Raw genomic sequence first — 22,281 nt, 5'->3', positions numbered from 1 at the left:
ACAAATACGTACAATTACACTTTTTTTTTAAAGGGTTGTGCCCTTGACAATAGACAATAACTAAACACTAGACAATTTAAAAATAAATATTTTTAATGGTTGTGCCATCAACAGCAATAGTGGTCCACTGATGGTTGCTTCCTATGGCTGTTTATTTGTCAGTGTTTGTGTCCTAGATAACTCAAGATCGAGCTAAAGGGTTATAATCAAACTATATGAATATGTTTGTGATATCAAACAGAAGAGGTGATTAAATTTAGAGGGTTACGAGGTCAAACATGTATGGCTTCAGAAAGTAATGTGTCCTGTAGTTTTTAAGATTATTATTAATCAACTTCCAACATCCAAGCCAACTATACTCCTACAACAATACACATTAACACAATTATATTTGTTTATTGTTTGTGGGTTTATCCTGTTCCTTAATATATCCCCAAACTAAAGGTCATCATGTGATGAAGTTTACGTTCCTGAACATAGCCTTTGTCATTTTTCCATTCAGAATTCATATGAACAAAATAGTGAGTTACCATCCATTTTATTGTGACAGTAATCATTTAACCAAAAGACAAAGAAAGAACACAGTGAAGCCAAATCAATGTTTTTTTTGGGTGACATTTCTTACAGTTCTAGGATTGTGTCTCAAACACATTTGATCAGTTAAGTATATTTCCTTTTACAATCCCAACCCCAAAAACAAAATCAACAAAGTAAGCCAAACATAAGGACGGGGTTGTGGTAGTCTTTTTCTGCCTGTCAAGCAAACACTATTAAAAAAAAAAAAAGAAAAATTCACATTTTCCACGAGCAGATGTATTTGGACGTTAGTGCAATTTTTGTTAATTCAACTCCTTGGTGAAAACCAAATGGCAGCTCCAGTGATTGATTACTCTTATACTGCGCCTATATACCCCAAGCGTCAAATATCACATACGTAAATCCCTTTTGCTGGCATGTTGACTGGTTTATCATTATGCAGCACGATTCCATTTGGTTTTGTCATTGTGATTTGACAACTTTGGGGAAACCAGCCTACCAAGCTCTTGAGAAAAGCCTTGCGCAACAAAAGGATAATAAATATTTTAAAAGCAATACATACAGTGAGCTTAAACCTCAACATTCTAAAGTTAACTTTTTTTTCAAAATGGAAAAAAAAGAAGCAAACTCACCCTAAAAAGCACAATCAGGTGGATCCCTGCTGTCAGAACCGCAGTACAAGCTAATAAAATCTCCCACACATCTAGTGAAGGTTTGTAAGAACTAACAGCGCAGCCAACTATATCTCTATCATTTCATCAAAATCAACTTTTGCTAACCCTAACCCTGGGTCGAAACGTCCACCAAACGACGTGGTTTGGGCGGACCGTATGAGAGCGCCGTGATCTCTGGTCGCTGACAATGACTAATATACATCCAAACATAAGCCAACTTTGGCGCTGTGCACACCAGCTAAAGCGCAGTTCACGCAGCCCCTCACCGCACGCGGTTTCACATGGTTGGCAGTTCGCCGCACACTTGAACAATCGTGTAAACGGAGATCTGGACCGACGAGCAAAACTCCGAATGGCTACCTTGATATTTGACCGACGCATCTTTTAAGCAAGCCGTAAGTGAATCGAAATCATACAACTGTGTCATTGACTACAGCTTCCATTCTGAGGACATCTCTCTCTCCCCCCCTCTCTCTCTGTCTCATTAAACACGTCAATCGCTTTCTTTCTAAAACAATCAATGCAAAAACAGTCAACCCTTTCTCAGTCATACTTGCAAACCAAAGCACAGCTCATTGTGTTAGTGATATCTTTGTTTATGTACAAGACATATGCATGATCTCTTCTTTTAGTGCATATTGTTCTTAAAATCAAAAGGTGGTAGAGGCCCACGTACAGGGCGCCAGAACCCTACCTCTCCCACGGCGAGCACAAATAAGACGACCTCCACAGAAAGTCTATTCTTTCGAGCACGACGCCATCCAAAAGTACGTCCATTCGTTTCAGTTCGTCGGGTGTCATTAACCCACGCACCATGTGCCGCCGTGCGGACAAGTTCCAGGGGGAAGGTAGCTACCATGATGTTGTTGCTTTTATGTTATTCATTTGTATATAATTAGACATATATCCATGTAGATTTTCATACATCTTTTTCTATTCATAGTTTTCTTATCCTTTACTTTGGCGATACTGGCGGGATATTCTGCTCTTTGCCGGCGTGCCTGTAAGCTCCCTGCGGCGAGTGGCGTCGAGCGAGAGGCGGCCGCCTCTGCTCTCGGAACTTCAGGCCCCCGGTGCCCCGGGGCCCATTGCTGCGGAAGTGGCCCTTGGGGTCGCGCGAAAAGCGGCCATCTTTCCACTCTCGCGCCGTCTCTCTGTCTTGGCCTCGCTCCGTCTTGTCCCCGGGCGTGACGCCCGTCCCGGGCTCCTCTGACTTATTCACGCGCAATTCACGCAAAGGCTGGCCGGCTGCCGTGCTGCAGGGGGTCGGGACCGGGACAGGGGCAGGGGCTGCGGGCGGCGGGTCCTTTGGAGGCCGTTGGCACACCTCGGCGTAGCTGAGTTTACGAGGCTCCTAAAAAAGGGGAAAGGAACATGACAGTGGTTGTAAGTGGTAATATGCCAACGATTGTGTGATAAAACCAGTTTGCTTTAAAAGCAACTTTGGCTGTCTAGCATTACACTAATCCCTCGATTATTGTCTTGACTTATCGCGAATTCACTACTTTGCGATTCCCCCCGCTATTAATTATTATTTAAAAAACATTTTTTTTAGTTCATAAAAATGAATTTTGCGATTATCGCGACCATGTCTGGTCTACATTATCTCCGATATTAAAGGATTACTGTAATTGTTAATACAAGACTATGTAGATCGCACTTTTACCCGGAACCATTTTTTGTAGTTGATCAATTTGTGGCTTTAGAGTAAATCAGGGGTAACTCATTGTGCCAATTCCTCATTCCTTTTGATTTTTTTTAGTTTTTGGGCTGCCAGTAAGCGCTTCCAGAAACTCACCTGTGCCGGCGCGGGAACGGCCGCGGGAACAGCCGCGGGAACGGCCGCAGGAACGGCAGCGGGAACGGCAGCGGGAACGGCCGCGGGAACGGCAGCGGGAACGGCAGCGGGAACGGCAGCGGGAACGGCAGCGGGAACGGCAGTGGGAGCAGCAGCGGGAGCAGCAGCGGGAACAGCAGCAGGAAGAGGCGGGGGTGTGCAGGGTTTCAATGGGGTGGAGGCGGCAGGCGGCGCCAGAGGCTTCCAGCTAGGCAAGGCTTGTGTGGACGAGGCGGGGCTCACAGGGCTTTCAGGAGGCACGCTGGCGATCACTTTAGGGACAACCGGTTCCGGTTGCTCGACCTTCTTCTCCCGAATCCTGCTGTCGTGTCCGGACAAAAGCAATGTTGAGGTAGTTGTCTATGCTACTAAACTCAGTGTACGTTACTTACTTAGGGCCCTGTGGTGCAAGAGGTTGCGCGACAGACTTGGCAGCGGTCGGATTTGAGCATGCCGAAGCATCCTCTGTGACCACAGCTGGACTTGTATTGCTTTCTTTACTTACTGCTTCTATCTGTAAAATAAAAAGTAGGGATGTTTAACCCTCTAATTCCCCCACGACTAGTGTTGGGAAGTGGTGCCTTGAAGCTTGAATGCCACATAGAAGGAAAAAATGCCACTTAGTGATAGATACACAAAATATTTCAAAGAATACAGACTTTCAACCCTTGCCAGAGGTTTTTAATTGTGACAGATTTAGTAATTTTGGCTTATACAATATCATTGTCCAAAGGATATCATGAAATAATTGATTGAAACCCTCTGAATTGGATTAGACATAGGTTAGGTTAAAAAAAATAATAATATCCCTTGATACCTAAGTATAGAGCTCTGGAGCCAACGTTGAATTTCCATTGTGCAACCCCCACCCCTTTTTGGGCGCCGTAAACATGCAAGTTTGACCCTCAGATCTCATAATCTCATGGGTCATTGGGAAGGGAGCAAAGTGCCTGACTTTGAAAGAAAAGCGTGATTAGAATTAGACAGTTTAAAAATATATAGATATATATACATATATATCTATCTATATATATAGAACAAAATAGAGAACAAAGCCAGTTACTTCACAACCAAACACCCTCCATGCGTCATGATGTCATCACAGGGTCTAACTGAAACATTGAAACTAAACTGTCGCTTATGTGGCTGCCACTGATAGCAACAGAGGTTCTTAATGCACAATAAGCTTCTTTTAAAAGTTGTATTACGGGTTGGGCTCAAAAAGGAATTATTCCTACAACACTAATGGATGCCAATTGTAAGTGAAGTTGTAGAAGTCGCAGAGTGGATTGCATTCAAACTTTGAGGCGCCTTTGACTTTATACCTTTTGTTCTTACCTTGTCCCTGTACAAACCGCGAACAACATCCGACATCCGGTTCTCAAGCACGGGCTCTTCTTGAGTACTGACCACGCAGCCGGGAAGAGGTGGAAAATTGGTAGTAGCCAAGTCAAACTTGGGAGGTGAAACCTTAACCTCGGCAAGCGGTACAGGCCTCTGCGGGGAAATGTGAACAAACCGATGCCATCAGTAAAATGGCATACTCGGTGCGTGTCCAATATTAGAATGAATGTATACTGACCGTCATTCTGTCATCTTCTCGTCTTCTACGTGTTCCTCTGTAAAAAGTAGTCCGTCTAAAATTAAAAGAAAGAGTAAGTTGGTGAGGGTTTGCATTTGCATAACAAGAACTGTTTGTTTTCAGCCCCTTTATGAAATAATTGGAAAACATGATGTCAGTAGCACTAAAACATTAGAATTAGTTGCGGCTCTCCCAGTTTAAATGCAATACCTTCCACGTCCAGCCATGTTATTGTCATCATTTGGATCCAAGGAGGAGGATGAGGAAGATAAGTGTGAGAACATGGCGCTAAGGTCAGAGGCAGCCTGTGCAGGATTGGAGGGGACAAGAGACTGTGGACTACGCAGACCGCTCAGACCCTCCAGTGGGACCGATGTGATGGATGTGGGAGCCAACTCGTCCATCCTCACCGGTGGTTTCACGTGGTTTCTATGGAAAATGAGCACATCAGTCGCAGACAAGGCACTTTCTACATATGTGGTGGTTAGTTTCCAACCAATGTTTCAGCTTCACCTTGTTTACAACAACTTAAAGTTGCAAAAAATAAAAAAAAATAAAGATAAAGAAAAAATTACAAAATGGGAGCGATGGAATGACTTGGTAAGTATTGCACATGTGGATCGACACTAGTTAAATGTTGAAAAACTGTAAAAAGCAGGAAAAAAGCCAAACGCTGCATTTATGGTGTATATTTTTCCTGGGGGTGCTAAAAAAAAAATCAAATATTTGATCTTATCGCAGAATTATGCTGCACAACTTAAGCGTGGATTCAGAAATCTGTCTGAAAGGTTAATTAAATGTGTTTTTGGTGGAAATAAACATGGGATACCTTTCCCCCAACTGGTGACCTTGTCTAAATATGCTTCAGCACGAGTGAACACTATATAAGAGAAGAGATGTCAAAGAGCATTGACTTCCTTGAAGGTGGACAGGGGTCAGAATTGTAACTCCATTTACCATTTTAACACAATATTTGTGACAGTTATCTCATACATATCCAGGTCACTATACACAAATTGAAATTTTAACTCGGATCCAGGCCTTGTATCAGGATTTAAAATAACATGAGCTTGTTACTAAATTCTATACCTTTTTTTTCCAAAACAAACCTGATTGTTATTGGTAGAGGCAAGAACCAATTACACACAGAAGACCAAATATATACATTTGTCAAGAGCACATAAAAAAATTACACTTTCAATGCAGATGACCAAAAAAAAAACTGCAAAAGCATGCACTGGCCTACTCAGCACTCTCTGACCCTCAGATCTCATAATCTTAATGTTCATCGGGATGGATGGAGGGAAGTGTCCCACTTTGTCAAAGAAGAAAAGAGAGAGTAAGTGAGAGTGAGATAGAGAGAAAGAAAGACAAAGCCAGTTACCTCCCACCTCCGCCTCCCTCTATTCGTCATGATTTCATCATCGGGTCTGGCTGTGGAGTAGACTTGTGTGATATTTTAAAAATGCCAGAACCTGGCATTTTTTGTTTATTTTACCCCACATACTGAAAAAAGGCTGCATAGAACAAGTGTCTCGTGAATGGTTCATCTATACATCAACAGGGATCTAACTTAAGCTACTATAAATCTAAGTTACAAAACCTGAAGGAAAATCCAAACAATTAAATGGGAAAAAAATCTGAAATGAAACTGGTGTCCTTCCATCTGCACTTTTCCCCAAAAAAGGCAAATAGGTTGCCTTTTCCTTTTCCTATGAAAAATGTGTTGCAATGCTTTCAATGCGTTTAAGTGGATGTTTGGTTGAGGTTACACTCAGTACTCTCATGAAAATCTTAATAACCCTGTTTCATTGTTTTTTATCCCGATATACGGCAACATTCCATTTGCAACTGTTACAGCATTTCACAGCAGATTATACAAGTGCTCGTGAAAATGCTGATGAGGTAAACCGCTTTGGGAGGAAAAAAAAGAATTATGGAAAAACAAAACGGATGGTTTAGTAATTAAGATGAAAGGGAAAACATAAGATGCTGCAATGGGGTAAGAACTGGGAAAGCTAGTGTTTAGGTCATATTTTATCACGACTTAACTGATTGAGTACCATTTACCGCTACATGACACCTATTCATATAATAAGGAGTATAATGGGAGGATGAGAGGTTGCAATGAAGCTTATTGTGAAATATAATATGGGTACCTGAAGGCATTTATAACATTCTTTCTTGAATAGAGGGGGACACTGTAGGGATATCAAGAAGACAGGGGGTAAGATACAGTTCCCTGGTGGGGTCAATGTATCTCGTGGTCATTGCAGATGATGTAATGTTCAACATGATCGACTGCACATATTTGTAAGACAAGTCAAACACAAGCCTTACCGATTTCTGTGGAAAGGCCTGGTGATTGTAAGAGAACCAGACCCCGTTTTGTAGTGTCCAGACCCATATCCGTTCACAAAACCACTGTTGGGAAACGGTGCCTGAAGGGATAGAGCCATATATTAAAAATATCAACAATAACACAATAATGGTCAAGCTATAGAATTTTGGAAAAGAAATTGTCGTATTTGTTTTTTAGTGAAGGTGAAATGCAACTGACTGTGTTATGTGTATATAATATTGCATTAACTCAATTGAAGACCCTTTAATCAAATCAAATTGTGAAAGACTAACTTTGGCTTAGACCATCGTCCAAAGAATATCATGAAATAATTGACTGAAACCCCTGAATTGGATTAGACTTGGTTATTGTTGAAAAAAAAATGGGATATCCTTTGACACTTAAGTATAGAGCTCAAGATCCAATGGCCCAATGGCCATCGCGCAACTCCAGTCCCCCATTTTTTCGGCGTCCTAAACAACAGGCAAGTTTGACCCTCAGATCTCATAATCTCATGGGTCATTGGGAAGGAAGCGAAGTGCCTGACTTAGAAAGAAAATCGTGATTAGAATTAGACAGTTTAAATATATATAGATATATACACATATGTATATATATGTATATATATATTTAAAGAACAAAATAGAGAACAAAGCCAGTTACTTCACAACCAAACACCCTCCATGCGTCATGATGTCATCACAGGGTCTAACTGAAATATTGAAACCAAACGGTCCCCTATATATAGTTGACCCATCATTTATTCTTTTATCTGCATTTGAACAGTATAATCTATCAAGCTTTGCACAAGGGGACAGTAAAGCCTCACTTTGTGAGTCAATGTTATAACTGAAGTGATACAATTTGAATTATTTTGGGAGTAGATTGTGCGTTTGTGTGTGTGTGGTACCGTGAAGGCAGTGTGTCTCACCAAAGGGGTCTCAAAGTACGGCGTGGGTGAGGGGGCCCAGGTAGGGGGCACAATGCCATAAACGGGGTACTGTTGCTGGGGGTAGACATGCTGCATGTAGAGAGGGGAGCTGTACTGGGAATGGCTCTGGGTCTGCTGGGAGTAAAGGCTGCTCTCCATGCTACGGTAGCCATTCTTTGCAAAGAATGTATTGATGGCTTTTATCCTGGCCTTTGATCATGTCATGGTGGGTTCATTAAAAAATAGAAAGACAAAAATGAGAGAAAAAGAAAAGGGGGGGGGAACCATCAAACAAAGCTTCACGGAGAAAAACAGTAAAAGAGAATAGTTTTTACTCACCATTATGGGTTTTCCCTGAAATGTTTTAACTTCCTCTCGCAAGTACTCATAAGCCTGGGGATAGAGCAGAACTTAAATGATCACCACTCCTCTTTTGTTAACAAATGCTGTCATTAAGATTATGGTCCCTTGTCTATACTATGAAATGAACTTCTATTGCTGAATTTTTTTTGGTATTGTGATATTGGCCTTTTAATTTTTAATAAATTGCATCTGTGCGGTGGACGTACATGAATTTGCACGTTTTTGTCTTCAACCACAGTGACTTGAGTCACCCTACACTTCTGTAGCTAAACAAAGTATAAATAGTGTATGAAGGTGAATGTGACTACAGCAACTGTACTACTTGGCTGTTGCTTGTTTACACCATCCAGAAATACACCTTCATATATACCCGTTCCTAGTACACATAGGTATATCAATATACAAATAATTTGCAGTTTACATCAGTATGAATGTATGTAAACAAAAAAATTGCACAACATTGTATACATTCCTTGTAAACTGGTTGTACTATCAAATCTTTTTAATAGTATTTATGCCCTGAATTTGTCTGGTTGGGCAGAGGTCTACTCTGGGTGCTCTCCTTTTATTTACACTCCCCGTTTATGCAATTGGCTGTCTTCTAAATAAATGTCAAAACCATGGGAGATATTTAACATAACATTCATGTTAAAACAAATGAAACCATACGAGGATACACAATATCATCCATATTGCAGAGGATTATGTCAATAGGAAAAAAAAAAGACAACAAAAATATTAATGTACCTGCTGTGCATCGGTGTCTGACTGGAATGTTATGTACCAGTTGTTGTTGTGTGCAAACTCAACACTTATCACCTTCGGACAGTTGCCGTTGAGGAACAGTGACTCTACTTCCTGTAAAAATTGAGTCACAGAGAAGTGTTGATTTTAGCGACCAAGTATCCTTATATATATACATATATAAACACTCACATTTGTTTTAAAAATAGACATTTTTGTATTTTGACAAAAACAGCAATATATTTTGTTATTAGATTGGATCAGTGCTTCTCAATTATTTAATATTGCATATTATTTCCAGTTGCGTGCCACTGCTATCCACCAAGGGAATGTGTAATGACACTTTATTTTAGTCCAGCAAAAATTAAGTTTCTTAGCTCACAAGCTTCCAGTCGATCTTTTCTTCTATTTTGAATTACATTTACCTCAACAGGTGTGGTCTCCGGGACCTCCCGCAGAATGATAATACACCGTTTGTGGTTGGGGCGCACTTTTTCTCCCTTCTCGTCCACTTGGACCATCGGCGATGCTGAAGAGATACAATGTCAATTCAGATTTTTCCTAAACAAACAATTTCGCGTGATATGTTTGGAATGCATCACCTACATCTTAACACATCTAAAATGAGGTCCATGTCACTGGTGAGAGCCTTGATGCCATCCATGCTGGCAATGGTCCAAATAGGGACAAACTGGTCACTGTCCATCTGGGACATCAGGTACAGATCCTTTGAGAGATTCTCTCTAAATGTAAAATAAAAAAAAAATTTAGAAATTAGTTTATCAACTTTTATACTGGATGCACTTTTGTAATTAGCAAACTCTTACCGTGAAAAATAAAACTCAAGCTCCTTTTTTAGAGTCTCTCGTAGATTCTCCGTTGAAAGTGGTTGATCTTCTGATTTGGCATCTAAAATAATCCAAACAGAATTCGAACAATACAGGCATAAGGTTAGTAATGATCTTATGGATATTTTTGTAATGTTATCTCAGACTGCATATAAAATCTAGTTGGTGATAAAAAGTTAAAACTTTATAGGATTCTCATTCAAATTCATTAGCTGCCATTGACAGAAGTAAATGTCAAATCCAAATTGACTGGCAGAGGTTAGCAGCGATGATTATTTGCAAACTTCTACGAATAAAAATGGACTGGAAGTCGAGCGCTATCAGCGGGACTGAAAGACAATTCTCATTCTTGTCATGGTCACAGACTGTCTGAGCCCCTCCCAGTGGTCTTCAGATGAAAGGTGCCCTACATGCTTTACTGGTTGCCAGTAGGTCATAGAGGACAATAGAGATACACAACCATTTGCACTCCAATCACACCACCTCTTAATCCCACAGCACCTGCGCCAAAGTCAGGTAAGTGTGCCATCAGCAACTGAACAATATTCATATGAATAAATATTCATATTGCAATTTCACAAATACCATGAATCAGTGCTCAGGTTCGTTTGCACAACTGGTTATGTGAGACATACAGATCTCGGAGCAGTTATGAAACAAATTCCTCCATTACCACTTTATCTTAGATCGGTGTGTGTTGCGGCGTAGGTCAAACCTGAGGTCTCTACATTGGGGAGCTTGGCAGGTGAATAGGCCAATTCTGCCGGGTCCATTCCATTGACAGCTGTCTCGGCTTTTGCTGGGCTGCTGCTTTCATCTGAGCCTGGGAATCCCACAGTGTAGGGCTTGTAACTAGCACTTGACGGCTCTTCATAACCTGGAAAGCATTAGGTTCAGACGGGAAATTGTGATTGAAGCCTCAACTCGACTGTGACACTGCACAAAAACAACTCAACATAAGAAGCCATTAGCTTTTACACTGAAAAATTCCCAAACAAAACATTAATGTCGATCAGGGGATCAGTTTGGAAGGCATTGGCTGCCATCGATTTATTTAGAAACAATAGCGGGAAATTACATGATTTACGAGCTCATTTTGCTACCTAAGAATCATAAACTCACCATCACCAAGGTCCGAAGGGGGCCATTGGGGACTGTTGGCCACCGCCTCACTGGGGGTCACAGGCATCTCCTGCCACACCTTGGCGTTCGGATTCAAACTCGTGCCCTTCGAGGTGACCTTCAAAGTAGACAAAAAATGTATTCTGTCTATATAAAGAGCTCATAAATATAAAACTCACTTTTGGAGGGAATCGAATAAAATTAGTTTTTAAAGGGCCTGTGATTTTAAGTTACTGTTATATTTTGATTTCAGGTTTATATGAACGGGTCTAAAGCTACTAAAAGGAAAATCAAGGAAAATATTTCTAGTGAGCAGCCTCACAGCATTTGTAGCTAATGCTAGTTTCCAATTCTTGCCCTGCAAGGATATACACATTAAATATTTACAAATTTAAAACAACAGGACATAGCGTGTTATTTAGGCGTTTAGAAAAACAATTCCGCATTTTATTTGAAACGATATTTCAAGTCTTTGGTGGCTCATTGTAATCATGATTTTGGCCGCGATGGTTCAGTAACCCTGCTCGTCATTTAAATGTGCTGTCACTGCACTATCTGATCAAGGACTTTGTCAACCAGTAGTCAGACAGCCACAAGTGAGTGAGCACATAGTTAAGGATTCATTGAGCTGCCACAATAACAAGCAAGCACACACTGCTGAATCATGGTGATAGAAGGAATCACAGTAATAATTGGAGAGGAGGAATATCGCAATAAGGACCTAGTCTCAGCAGAGTTACGTATGTGTTGACTGCACTTGTTTCAGATCTGGAGTCAGTGATGATAAAGAGTTTAATTGTATTCAGTTACTGCAACAATATTTGTTGCAAAACTTGTTTTCTCAACATTGTGAACAATTTGCTATTCATTTTGGCTATGTTTTGGGTGAGAGCAACCTGTGTCAAGATAGAATTTACTAAAAAACACAGTAAGGTAGAGCCAAACTTGTTTTCTGATGAAAGAGTCTAATCTTTCGTTTGGCAACCTTGTGTTTACATAGTCAAACAGTGATAAAACAAAATTCCGAAGGCCTTGAAAGATAACTCAAAATGCTCTACATCTGCTAGCGCTGCAAAGCGTGTCCTTCCAGCTTGGTAATGGCAGGCGATGAGTTAAAGCTAAGGCTGAAAATTGAATGTTATTTAATAAACATTAATATAAAAATTATGTCAGCACTAAATTTACCCCAAAAACTCAATGAAGCGTCAGTTGTAAGCGCTTCAGCAAATTCTAGGATAACCATTTTTAGGCGAGATCACTTTATTGACGAATCAGCTTGACCACGTCAATGAAGGGACAACTCCAGCATTTACAGTACTATTGATTACTATTGTGCTTGTCTGGTGTTTTTCTCCGGACTCATGTGAAACATTTAGGCGAAAATCTAGTCCAGAATTTCCAGGACATAAGTGGATTCCAGCACAGTCCTAAGTTTAAGGTTATATACTTTCAATTCGTACAAAAATCCCCAAACCACTTCATTGTGATCATATCCCAAAAAGCAGAAACTGTTCACTTGAGAATAAATAAACCCGAAATAGAGTTAATGAAAAAGAAAATGTCTTACACTCGTTTTCCTCATGACATTGCCAGCCACCACCTGCAAACAGAGGTCCTTGCCCCCCGCCGCCCTCCCAGCCTGACATGAACAGCTGGTCGCAAGAAACCGACTCCCTTCGCTGGACGCCATTTCGCCACATTATCAATGTAGTCGCCCCGAAACACTAAGGACGAGTGACAAAGCGTGTCTCTGTGTCGGGGACATCCGAGTGGAGTCAGCTGACTGCTGCGCAGGCAGCAGGCCGGCTCCTCGCGTCGCATGTCACAGCAGTGAGCTAGCCTAGCTTTAGCCGCAGGACAACCGATTCGGCTAACGGCAACGGTCGCGGGGAATGAACGTCAAACTTCACTCGATTGGCATGAAAATGATACGATGAGGGCGACACACAGAGAGGGAAAGCTCTGGAGTGAGGATCCAGGACCCCAAATAAAAGCATTTCTCACCTAGGCACGGCGGCTTCCTAACTTATTAGCTCATGATTAGTCAGCAATCGACTTAATGAGCTTCCCGGTGGGCAGCTAACGTTAAGCTAGCTGTCCGTCGCGATGGGGCTGCAATGTGAAACTACGTAGTGATAATGTGGAATAAAGTGTGCTTGGTGTGAACATAGATAAGATTCTGATTTGGATCAATAATAGGGCGGGTGATACGCGCGTGGCTATCGGGCCTCACTCACCATGCCGCCGGAGCCTGCGTCGTCGTCCGTCGGCGGTGGCTCGTCCTCCCCACCGGTCTTCGGTCCGGGGTCAGCCTCCTCCTGCAGCAGCGGCGGCTCTCCGCTCTGGTCTGAACTCATCAGCCGCTCCTGACACACTTCCACCCCGTCGCGTTCTCCCGACCCCGCCGGCCGGCCTGCCTGGCGCCCGCCTCCTCTGCCGGTCGTGTTCCCCGGTCGATCCGCCGCGTAGTCGGTCCCAAATGCTCGGCGCTCGGAAAATAGCTTACTTAGCAGGCTCGCTAATAGCCGGTATGCTTGGCACCTAGCGTGCTCCGAATCAATGAAGAGGGCTACCGTCAGCTAGCTCGACGAATGAAACACGTAGCCCGTACGGCGATGCTAAACTAATAAAAGCCACAAAGTGCAATCATGACTCCTCGCGCGGTGCAGCGTCCTCGGTCACTTTGTCACACGACACGCCGCTCAACCGCGCATTCCTGACCGGGCCACCAGAGCGGACACTGGGGACACGAACCTTCGCTCGGCGCAGGCACACAGTCCGCCGACGTCCCGGCAACCACCGCGAGTTCTCGGTGACCTCTGCGAAAGACACTTCCGTTTCCGGTTTCAATTTTGCAACTTTACCTACTGGCAAACGACCTCTACATATCAACTTGTGCACCATGTTTCTCTGCATTCTTAGAAAAAAATAACTATAAGAACCAGTGGGGGCATGGAAATGGTTTGTCGATTTTTTGAAGACTTGTGCAAGTGTTGACAAGCAATTGACGCATAATAATTGACCATGGCAAACCTATTTAGAAAAAAAAAGACAAAATAAGACAAACCCTTGGGATCCATGGTCCATCAGTCACCGGTTTGTTTACAGCAGAAACCCGCTGAGCATCTGACCCTGCTGTTAGAAACGTGTATCGCAGGCTATGACACAAATCTTATATTTGTTTATATACATTTTATATTTGGTCTAGACATTCATTCATACGTAATATTTGTGTTGAGTTTGTCCTCTTACAGAAACCATATAATACAAAAATAGATTTCCCCCACTTGATTTTTTTAGGGCACTAGGACAGCGGTGTGAAGGGCCACATGCGGCTCCAAGAACCTGTGGTTTTTGACCTGTGTTAAACCAATTCTCCAATTCAGATGGCCCCCAAAATCACCACAGAAAGACACGATTCCAGTAAAAGAAAACTCATGGTTAATTTACCTAAGCAAATATTTGCACGTTGGACCAGTACAACATGTTAGAAAATAACCACACACTTGAGACAATGCTTTAATGTTTTCCTTTATATATTCTTTGGACTGCTTCTGAACATAATATACATGAACGTGTGCTCATCCATCCATTAGTTGCTAACGAGCCCTCTCTTCTTGATAACATGCTCCATGTCGGCATGTTCCGAGGTATCCAGTTTGATGTCGTACTTGGCCAGGATCTTCATGATGGGCCGTATCTTCAACCACCACTGCGTCTTTGGAATTCTGTGCCTGAAACAAATAGGGGTGGGATGGTTAGAGAATTTAGCCTTCAATACTCCACAAGGCTCTCATACACGTGTTGCATTGTCAGCGTGCACATCATACTCAAAGTCAGTGTCTTGTTTAAGTTCAGCGAGTGGCTGGAAGGTGAGTGCCCTCTTTCTCATGCCTAGCACGCAGGCAGAGTTGGGTGTATTGGCAAAGATGCGACCTGTTGGAAGCCAGACAATCGTTAAGATGTGAGGGAAATGCACCACAGGAAAGCCAGGACCAAAAGCAACAATCTTAAACTACGTACCATGACACCAATGTGTACTCGACTACTGTTTTCCTAGTTGTGGCTTCTTGGGTAAGACACCAACTAAAATTGTTACACTTCTCCTGTATTAAGTTAAGTTAAGTTAATCATGGACAGTTCATTATGCATTTTGGTAGGTATATTCAAGGAATGTGTGCGCATTGATCTTGGGGGGACCGATTAAAGATTTTTTCGTCTTAGGCCTGATTAATTTGTTGAGGGTGCGCCTTATAATGCAGTGCGCCTTATAGTCGTGAAAATACGGTACTTAAAAACTAAAATCTTGTATAAAAGTTGTTATGCGACGTAGACAATTAGACATGATAAACAAAAATGTATAAAATACGGGGGGAAATGTATAAATTGACAGGTATGTATTTTTGTATCAGCAGATTAGTTAATTGCTGACATATATTTTCATGTAGGTCACAAATTAGCCAGTAGAGGGCATATTCCCTATTAGCCAGAGTTTAGGGTTTAAGCGTGCTGTAGCACACCCGTGCTGGTTCAAATAAGACAACCTCACCGTGTCTGTAGCACTCTTTTAGCTTCTCAGTCAACCACAGGACAGACTTGGCCCCCATCTTTGTGCCAAAATTTCTGTCAAAAGGTGTTGGAGTGCCACCCTTCAGTAAGACAGAAAGGTTGTCAGGTCAGTTTGGCTGAAAGTCAGTGAACATCGGACCCATCCAACCGACCTGTTGCATGTGTCCAAGCACATTCTTGCGACAGTCAAAGATGCCTTTACCCTCCTCAGAGTACAAGTTGAAGATAAAATCGGTGGTGTAGTTTGCATTTGAGTTCTCATTCCTGCAGTAGGAAGAACCATGAGGCAGTTATAAGAGGAAAAAAATAGCAATCATTTGGATTCCATCATTAAATACGAGACCATGTTTAGTGGTTACATGACAAAAAAATTGTAATTAATTTGTTTTTAAATAAGGTAAGGTCACTGGAATTCATCAATATAAAAATGATCCTTTCCAGTTCCTATCTGTTCTACCTGAGAATCAAGCCTCTCTTGACTGTTGTCTTCATCTTCTCCACAAGATGCTCAACATTCATCTGGGGACAAAGAGCATATTTAATCATCCCCAAACCAATTAATACAGGCTTTCTAAACCATCACGTGATCACCTCTAAGTCTTTAATGTTAAATTTCTCCTCAAATATGTATGCAGCATCTGCCCCGGCTGCTAGTCCGGCCATGGTGGCTAAGTAGCCACAGTAGCCGCCCATAGTCTCAACAAGGAACACACGACGTTTGGTCCCTGCTGCTGACTGCTTGATTCTATCGCATGTCTGCATTGGAAGAAGTCAATCGTGTGAGCATAGTTTTCTATGTGCACGGTGGCAGTCCAGCTACTCACAGAGGTGATAGTGTTGAGAGCTGTGTCCGCCCCAATGCTGAAGTCAGACCCAGGAACATTGTTGGAGACTGTGGCAGGGATTACGACCATGGGGATGCACATTTCCTCGTACTTCTCTCGGGCCTGAACCATCTCCAAGCCTCCCACGTAGGCCTGTGAGAACACATAACCCAGTGCAGACACATTTTAAATAACAATTTTTAATTCATCCTTTTTTTTTTTTATACTCCTTTTCAGATCACATCTATACTTTTAAAGAGCTCTTCTTTACTAAATATAAACTAACTCCACATCAACATGCTATGCTGCTCTTCATATTGTTGTCATTTACTCTGGCTCTTCGTCTCTTGAGAATAATGTGAAAACAATAGAAAACAACTTACCTCAAATCCTCCAATGATAACCAAAGCGTGAATGTTCAATTTTGCAATGTTCTTGCTGATTTCCTCCATCAGTTTACCTGGAAGTGTTCTTTTTGGGTAGATGAACAGAAGACAGCAACATGCTATGCGTTATGACAGATGAAGAAGAAAAAAAACTTCCAATTGGTGAAAAACAGTTTTTTTTTAAAGCTTCTACTTTGAAAGCTAATTTGTGCATCTTCACCTCTTAGTGCCCAACATTGAGCCCCCCAAACCAGTCCAGCCGCTCACTGAAGTCCAGTTAATAGTCTCAACCTGAAGTAAGAAAGAGTGAAAATATAGGTCTTCGATTTTGGTTAGCAAATGCCATTCTTTAGTTCAAAGTATGTGTGTAAGCCATTAAGAGAGCACAGTCACCTGTCCGTGAGCGAGGCCATCAAAGCCGTCGTGGACAGCGAGCATGTTGTGACCCTGGATGATGCCCATTCGGACGGCTGCACGCACAGCTGCATTCATGCCAGCACAAGGGGCGCCAACATTTATTACGGCAACGTTGATGTTGCTCTGATAGAAGGGAAGCATGGTTCACTTGACTTCAATGCAATTACATATGCAGGAACTAATTAACAGTGTTGCCAGATGAGGCGAATGAATGCAGTTGCAGGATAATTTTGCTCTCGGTAAAAAAGCATTTAGACATTGGTGAGTTGGTGAGGTCCTTACTTTAACATCTGGTGGGTTAATGTGGGCCAACAGCTTGTATGTGTTCCAGTTGTTTTCAAAGCTCCTGCAGTTAAGTGAAAAATATTCTTTGGGTCAACTCTGATTCTACATTGTTTTATATTTAATTATAACAGGCAGAGTAACATTAACATTGATTTATTTGGCGTGTACATCTTACTTTCCTCTAAGCTTGATAGCGTCATCGAATCTACCTTCAGCCATGGCTGCAGTCACATCTTTGGTCTGAATAGCACAAATAACAAAAAAAGAAAAAGACTTGAGAGTCACATCTCACAGCACTTTCAACAGTTTCACATTCCAACTCACCACTTTTATGTATCAATTCTCTTACAGGGTGCAATTTTATGATGTAATGTTTCACTTTCTTGTGCAGTTGTTTGAGAATTTCTTTTGTATTGAATGACTACATATTGGTAGTCTGCTGTCTTAATTTATTTTCTGGTAAAGGATAAATGAGCAAACATACCACTTGAACACACTCCATTAATGGTAGCCTCACTGCCTGGTTGCCAGACAGGCTGACCACGCAGGCCGGGGTGTCTGGTGTGGCCTCCAGCAGAGCCATCACCGCCTCAACGCCCATTCTGCTACCCTGGAGGGGACAAACATACCAATCCACACAGTCAGATTATTAGTTATGTTTCCATAATAATCCTTAATATGTTGTGAGCTTCATTTTAGTTTTGTTTGACTTTATTCTTTTCCATTCACAGAAAAAAGGGCAAATTCAACATTAGTATGTTATTTGCATTTACTTTAGCAACACATAAAATAGAATAGTTTGATTGAGGTACTGACCAAGATTCTGTCAAAGGCCGATGGTGTCCCTCCCCTCTGCACATGTCCAAGGACGGTGGTGCGGGTATCAAAACCAAGTCTGTCAGTTACTAGCTGGAGAACCATAAATACATCTATTAGTGCTAGCAGTATTGTACTGAAAAAAATCATAAAAAACAATTAATGTTTTGCGTGTCCATAGTGTGACACAGAATCATAACTAAATTGTCATCCAAGCCCAATTAGTCAAGTCCAATTCATTCATAAAACCCACACCTTCCAAAAAACATAATCCTATGGCATTTCCAATGCAAATATTTGTGGAAACATGATAAAACTGCATCCAAAGTTAAAATAAATTTTAAAAAAATAATTGAGAAAATAACTTAACTAACATTTAAAATGAACCAAACTAAATATAATTTACATATTAAAAGAGATATGTTATTTTGTATACATGATGCCCATAATATTTCTTTTCAAAATACAACTCCCTTTTCTTTTTTTTTATTACAATTGTCTTCTGCGGCAACTAGTGTGGCATCAAAATGTACACAATAAATGAACGTAAGCATATGGAACATAATGAAGTACATTCCCCACACGGGCCTTGCCTTCTTAATGTGGTCCGATGAAATTGGTTTCCCATCTCTGGACATGGCACCCTCAGCAACAATGATCACATTTAGACGAGAACCTCTGGCCCGTTGCTGAAAACACAAACTACTGTTACTGTCATGCATGATGCAAGGATAATGCGGGAACACTCGTACATCAGCCAGCCTCCTGAACAAGTGTTCCTCCCAACCGTCATCTGGTGGCATCTCTGGAATCAACACCCAGTCTGCGCCACAGGCCAGAGCCGACACCAGCGCCAAGTACCTAGTGGTCAGGGGTCAGACAAAGGCAATACTTCGTTTTAACTCAATTTTACATGTAACCACAAACTTCTGCATTTGTCAGCAACTTGCCTGCTGCACCCAGATCACCTCATGCAGATATATGAACAATAGTAATAAATATACATTTTATATACTGACCCACAATGCCTGCCCATTACTTCCAGGATGAATGTGCGCTGGTGGCTGCAAATACACAAGGAAACAATAACTGCAGTGTAATACTACAAATTTAGTAACCCCAAAACAGTAAAAATATCCATTTTCCTTTGTGTCGTTATCTTTCTTTAATGTATCTATGCATTGCTGCTGCCTTAACAGGTATCATTGGGATTTTACTTGGATAACTAAAGTTTAAATAAAATAAAAATAATAGCAATAGACCTGACTGGCTGACCTTTGAGCAGTAGTGGTGATGGCGTCAACCACCTCGATAATGCGGTGAAGGGCAGAGTCCGTGCCAATGGTCATGTCGGTACCGCAGAAGTCATTATCGATGGATCCCACCATGCCCACGATGTTGAGGTGGGATGACTTTTTGGCTTCTTCATTTGTAATCTTACCTGCAGATGTTTCATAATGATGTGAATTAAAATAAATATATTGTAAATATAATTTAATATAATATTCCTGATTATATTGGTGAAGAAAACATGGTTTGTTCAGGAACATTTGTGATAAAAAAGGACATTTTGAAAAAAAATTTCATGGCAGTGGAGAGTGTACGACATACTGAATTATTTTTTCCACCCTAATTCACACAGCAAGGTAGAGCGTTCATTAAAAAAAAAAGTTTATTGCTGGAGTATAAGAGAAAAACCACGTCTCCTTACCAGTTTGGAGAAGGTCAGCGAGCAGTCCACTCCATTCTGCTCTGAACTGATTGGCTCCAGTCAAGCTGCCATCCCCTCCGATAACACACAGATTGGTGATTCCGAGCTTCACCAGGTTACAGGCCGCTTTCATGCGGCCCTCCCTGGCTCTAAAATCTTGACAGCGTGCACTGCCGATGACCGTTCCCCCCTGATGCCACACCAGAGGAAACAAAAGCTGTTGAGAACTCATGCAATTCATCAATGTGCCATGAGGGCCACCATGCAATGTAGTAATATCCACTGCCAGTCACAAAGCTTCTTCTGTCAAGAGTTAATGTGTATAAAGACGATGGAAGAGTTCTGAGGTGGAGATTTCACCCCCCCCCCCAACCTCTTCCCAGTACATTTCTAAAACATATATGGTAGGAACATAACGCTCCAGATTGTCTGTAGGTATGAGTGTATGTGTGTGGTTGTTAGTCTTCATGTGCCCTGCCTACTTTCCGTTGTTGGCTGGGATAGACTGCAGCATCCCTGCGACCCCTGTGAGGATAAGCGGCTCAGATAATGAATGAATGAGTTCAAGTGTGTCATCAACTCACCAGCTGAAGCATCATAGAAACACTCTCCCAGGTGGCAGGCTTAATGTTTTGTCCTCCATCCACGAGGCCTTGGTAGCCCTGGAGCACAGTTTGGAATAGGTTTGCATTCCAGTCTTCCTGTCTATTTGGTACATTTTTTTCCTACCTCATGAACAAAGTAGACTTTAGCTCCAGTATAGAGACCTACTCGGACAGTGGCTCTGACAGCAGCATTCATTCCTGAAACAAAACAAAGAGATTTTTCTGTATTTTATGACTTACATCAAATTATAGTAAATAGTTGTACTACTGTGACTAACACAATAAGTGTCGCAATTGAAGCAGCTGTATTGGTATTAGATTAGCAGTTGTCTTCAATGTTGTACTAATCGTACTATCATTAGGAGTCATAGCAGTGTTTGTAGCACTGTAGTAGTGGTAGTGGCAGTAATTCCAAAAGGTCTGATGTTAAGGCACTCAACTTTAGAGATCCAGTTTATAGTAACCAGTATTATTTTGCTCCTTTTGTTGTGAGAAAACAATTACTACGCACGTAGTGATAAAGCTGTATAAATATAAGACTCAACTAGTACTTCAGCCTTTGCCATACCTGTCAACCTCGAACCATTTGTGATCTTACCAAATTTTGTTTTCGCCCTTACATATATGTATAAATACATGGAAAATCTTACCACTTTACTTTTTTGTAAAAAATCACGAACAACAAGTAGAAAATGAAAGTAAACATAAACAAGGGAACAGGAAACGGAAATCACATGGTGAAAGTGTTACAAAACGAAATGTTTATCATGATCTTTTTTTTTTAGCCAATCAGAGGCGCCGGTACATATATCACTTGGCAGACATGCGTTTCCGGGAAGAAACAATGGCGGATGGTGAAAAATGGCTAGAAAGTGCCTTAATTTATTTTTTTTTCTCAAAATCACCGTTTAGCGTACCATTTTCATGTGTACAGCGTACCAATATAAAAATGGGCTTTCAGTTGTACCAATTACGGCGAGAACGTACCAGTTGACAGGTATGCTTTGCTGAACTCATTACAGTCAGCAGATCAGGCCAGAATAGGCCGTGAGAAAAGGACAGGGCACGTTAATAGCTCGCCCTATGGTTTGCAGCTGAATACCCTTTAACGTCAAATGCCACATCGTGTGTTTGTGTTGTGACAAGTTGGTAGGCAGCAGCTCTTGTTTCAATACAAAGCAGCTGCTGTAGCAGCAGTGCCTCAACACCGTGCTACAGGAAGGTCACATCCCTAAAATTAGCCTAAAAACCCATATTATAGAAATGCTAGGCGTAGGTACCGTGAAAAAATTTAAAGAAATCAATGACGTCACATCCTCTGGAGGTGGAGAGAGCATCCAACCCTCCATGAGGATGGCACTTCTCAGTTGCAATCATAAAAGGGGAAAAACTGCATATTTCTGATTTCAATCCATCACATAATCTCAACGAATGTTAATTTTTTGGTGCATTTGTGAAAGAGAACTTCTCTTTGCTTACCCTGAGCATCTCCTCCGGACGTCAGCACAGCTATGGAACGCCCTAGTCCCATCTTGGAGGGGTCAATGATTGGGTGGAGGTTCTCTGACATGTTTCCCCAAATAATTGGCGAAGGACACGATGAAGAGAAGAGGACAACACCAGCAGGAGAGGTTGCTGAACTCGTGGAAGTGCACAGGCTTTATAGTTTACGGTTTTCCCAAGTCCACT

The 22,281-nt window shown here is 41.7% G+C and overlaps 2 protein-coding genes across 4 annotated transcripts; both read right to left on the bottom strand.

Annotated features, from left to right (window-relative positions):
- Positions 1-522: 522 nt before the first annotated feature.
- On the bottom strand, positions 523-13,821 carry larp4aa (La ribonucleoprotein 4Aa). 3 transcript variants are annotated; one of them, XM_077718692.1, is made up of 17 exons: positions 13,217-13,821; positions 10,980-11,097; positions 10,573-10,734; positions 9,837-9,918; positions 9,616-9,752; positions 9,435-9,538; positions 9,013-9,123; positions 8,242-8,295; positions 7,903-8,112; positions 6,971-7,071; positions 6,790-6,831; positions 4,841-5,059; positions 4,631-4,685; positions 4,387-4,545; positions 3,441-3,562; positions 3,010-3,367; positions 523-2,565 (listed from the first exon to the last, which is right to left on the bottom strand). In XM_077718692.1, exons 1-17 carry the CDS (start codon positions 13,334-13,336, stop codon positions 2,167-2,169), a joined length of 2,553 nt encoding a protein of 850 aa, XP_077574818.1. In that variant the 5' UTR covers positions 13,337-13,821; the 3' UTR covers positions 523-2,166. The 3 variants fall into 3 exon arrangements, with proteins under 3 accessions (XP_077574818.1, XP_077574810.1, XP_077574827.1); XM_077718684.1 differs by having other exon boundaries at positions 3,010-3,370; positions 13,217-13,820; XM_077718701.1 differs by lacking the exon at positions 6,790-6,831 and having other exon boundaries at positions 3,010-3,370; positions 13,217-13,820.
- Positions 13,822-14,509: 688 nt separating this feature from the next.
- On the bottom strand, positions 14,510-22,233 carry pfkma (phosphofructokinase, muscle a). Its single transcript, XM_077713079.1, has 22 exons — positions 22,072-22,233; positions 20,717-20,790; positions 20,572-20,649; positions 19,988-20,177; positions 19,552-19,717; positions 19,296-19,340; positions 19,029-19,137; positions 18,870-18,965; positions 18,277-18,369; positions 17,945-18,070; positions 17,636-17,700; positions 17,458-17,521; positions 17,152-17,298; positions 16,979-17,049; positions 16,756-16,843; positions 16,373-16,525; positions 16,140-16,304; positions 16,006-16,067; positions 15,701-15,812; positions 15,529-15,628; positions 14,810-14,915; positions 14,510-14,713 (listed from the first exon to the last, which is right to left on the bottom strand). The coding sequence occupies exons 1-22, from the start codon at positions 22,160-22,162 to the stop codon at positions 14,572-14,574; spliced, it is 2,343 nt and encodes a 780-aa protein (XP_077569205.1). The 5' UTR covers positions 22,163-22,233; the 3' UTR covers positions 14,510-14,571.
- Positions 22,234-22,281: the final 48 nt, after the last annotated feature.

Source organism: Stigmatopora nigra, chromosome 1 (assembly GCF_051989575.1).
Source record: "Stigmatopora nigra isolate UIUO_SnigA chromosome 1, RoL_Snig_1.1, whole genome shotgun sequence".
NCBI classification, from domain to species: Eukaryota; Metazoa; Chordata; class Actinopteri; order Syngnathiformes; family Syngnathidae; genus Stigmatopora; species Stigmatopora nigra.
The sequence above is the reverse complement of the archived record's forward strand: the minus strand, read 5'-3'. Positions and strand labels throughout refer to the sequence as shown.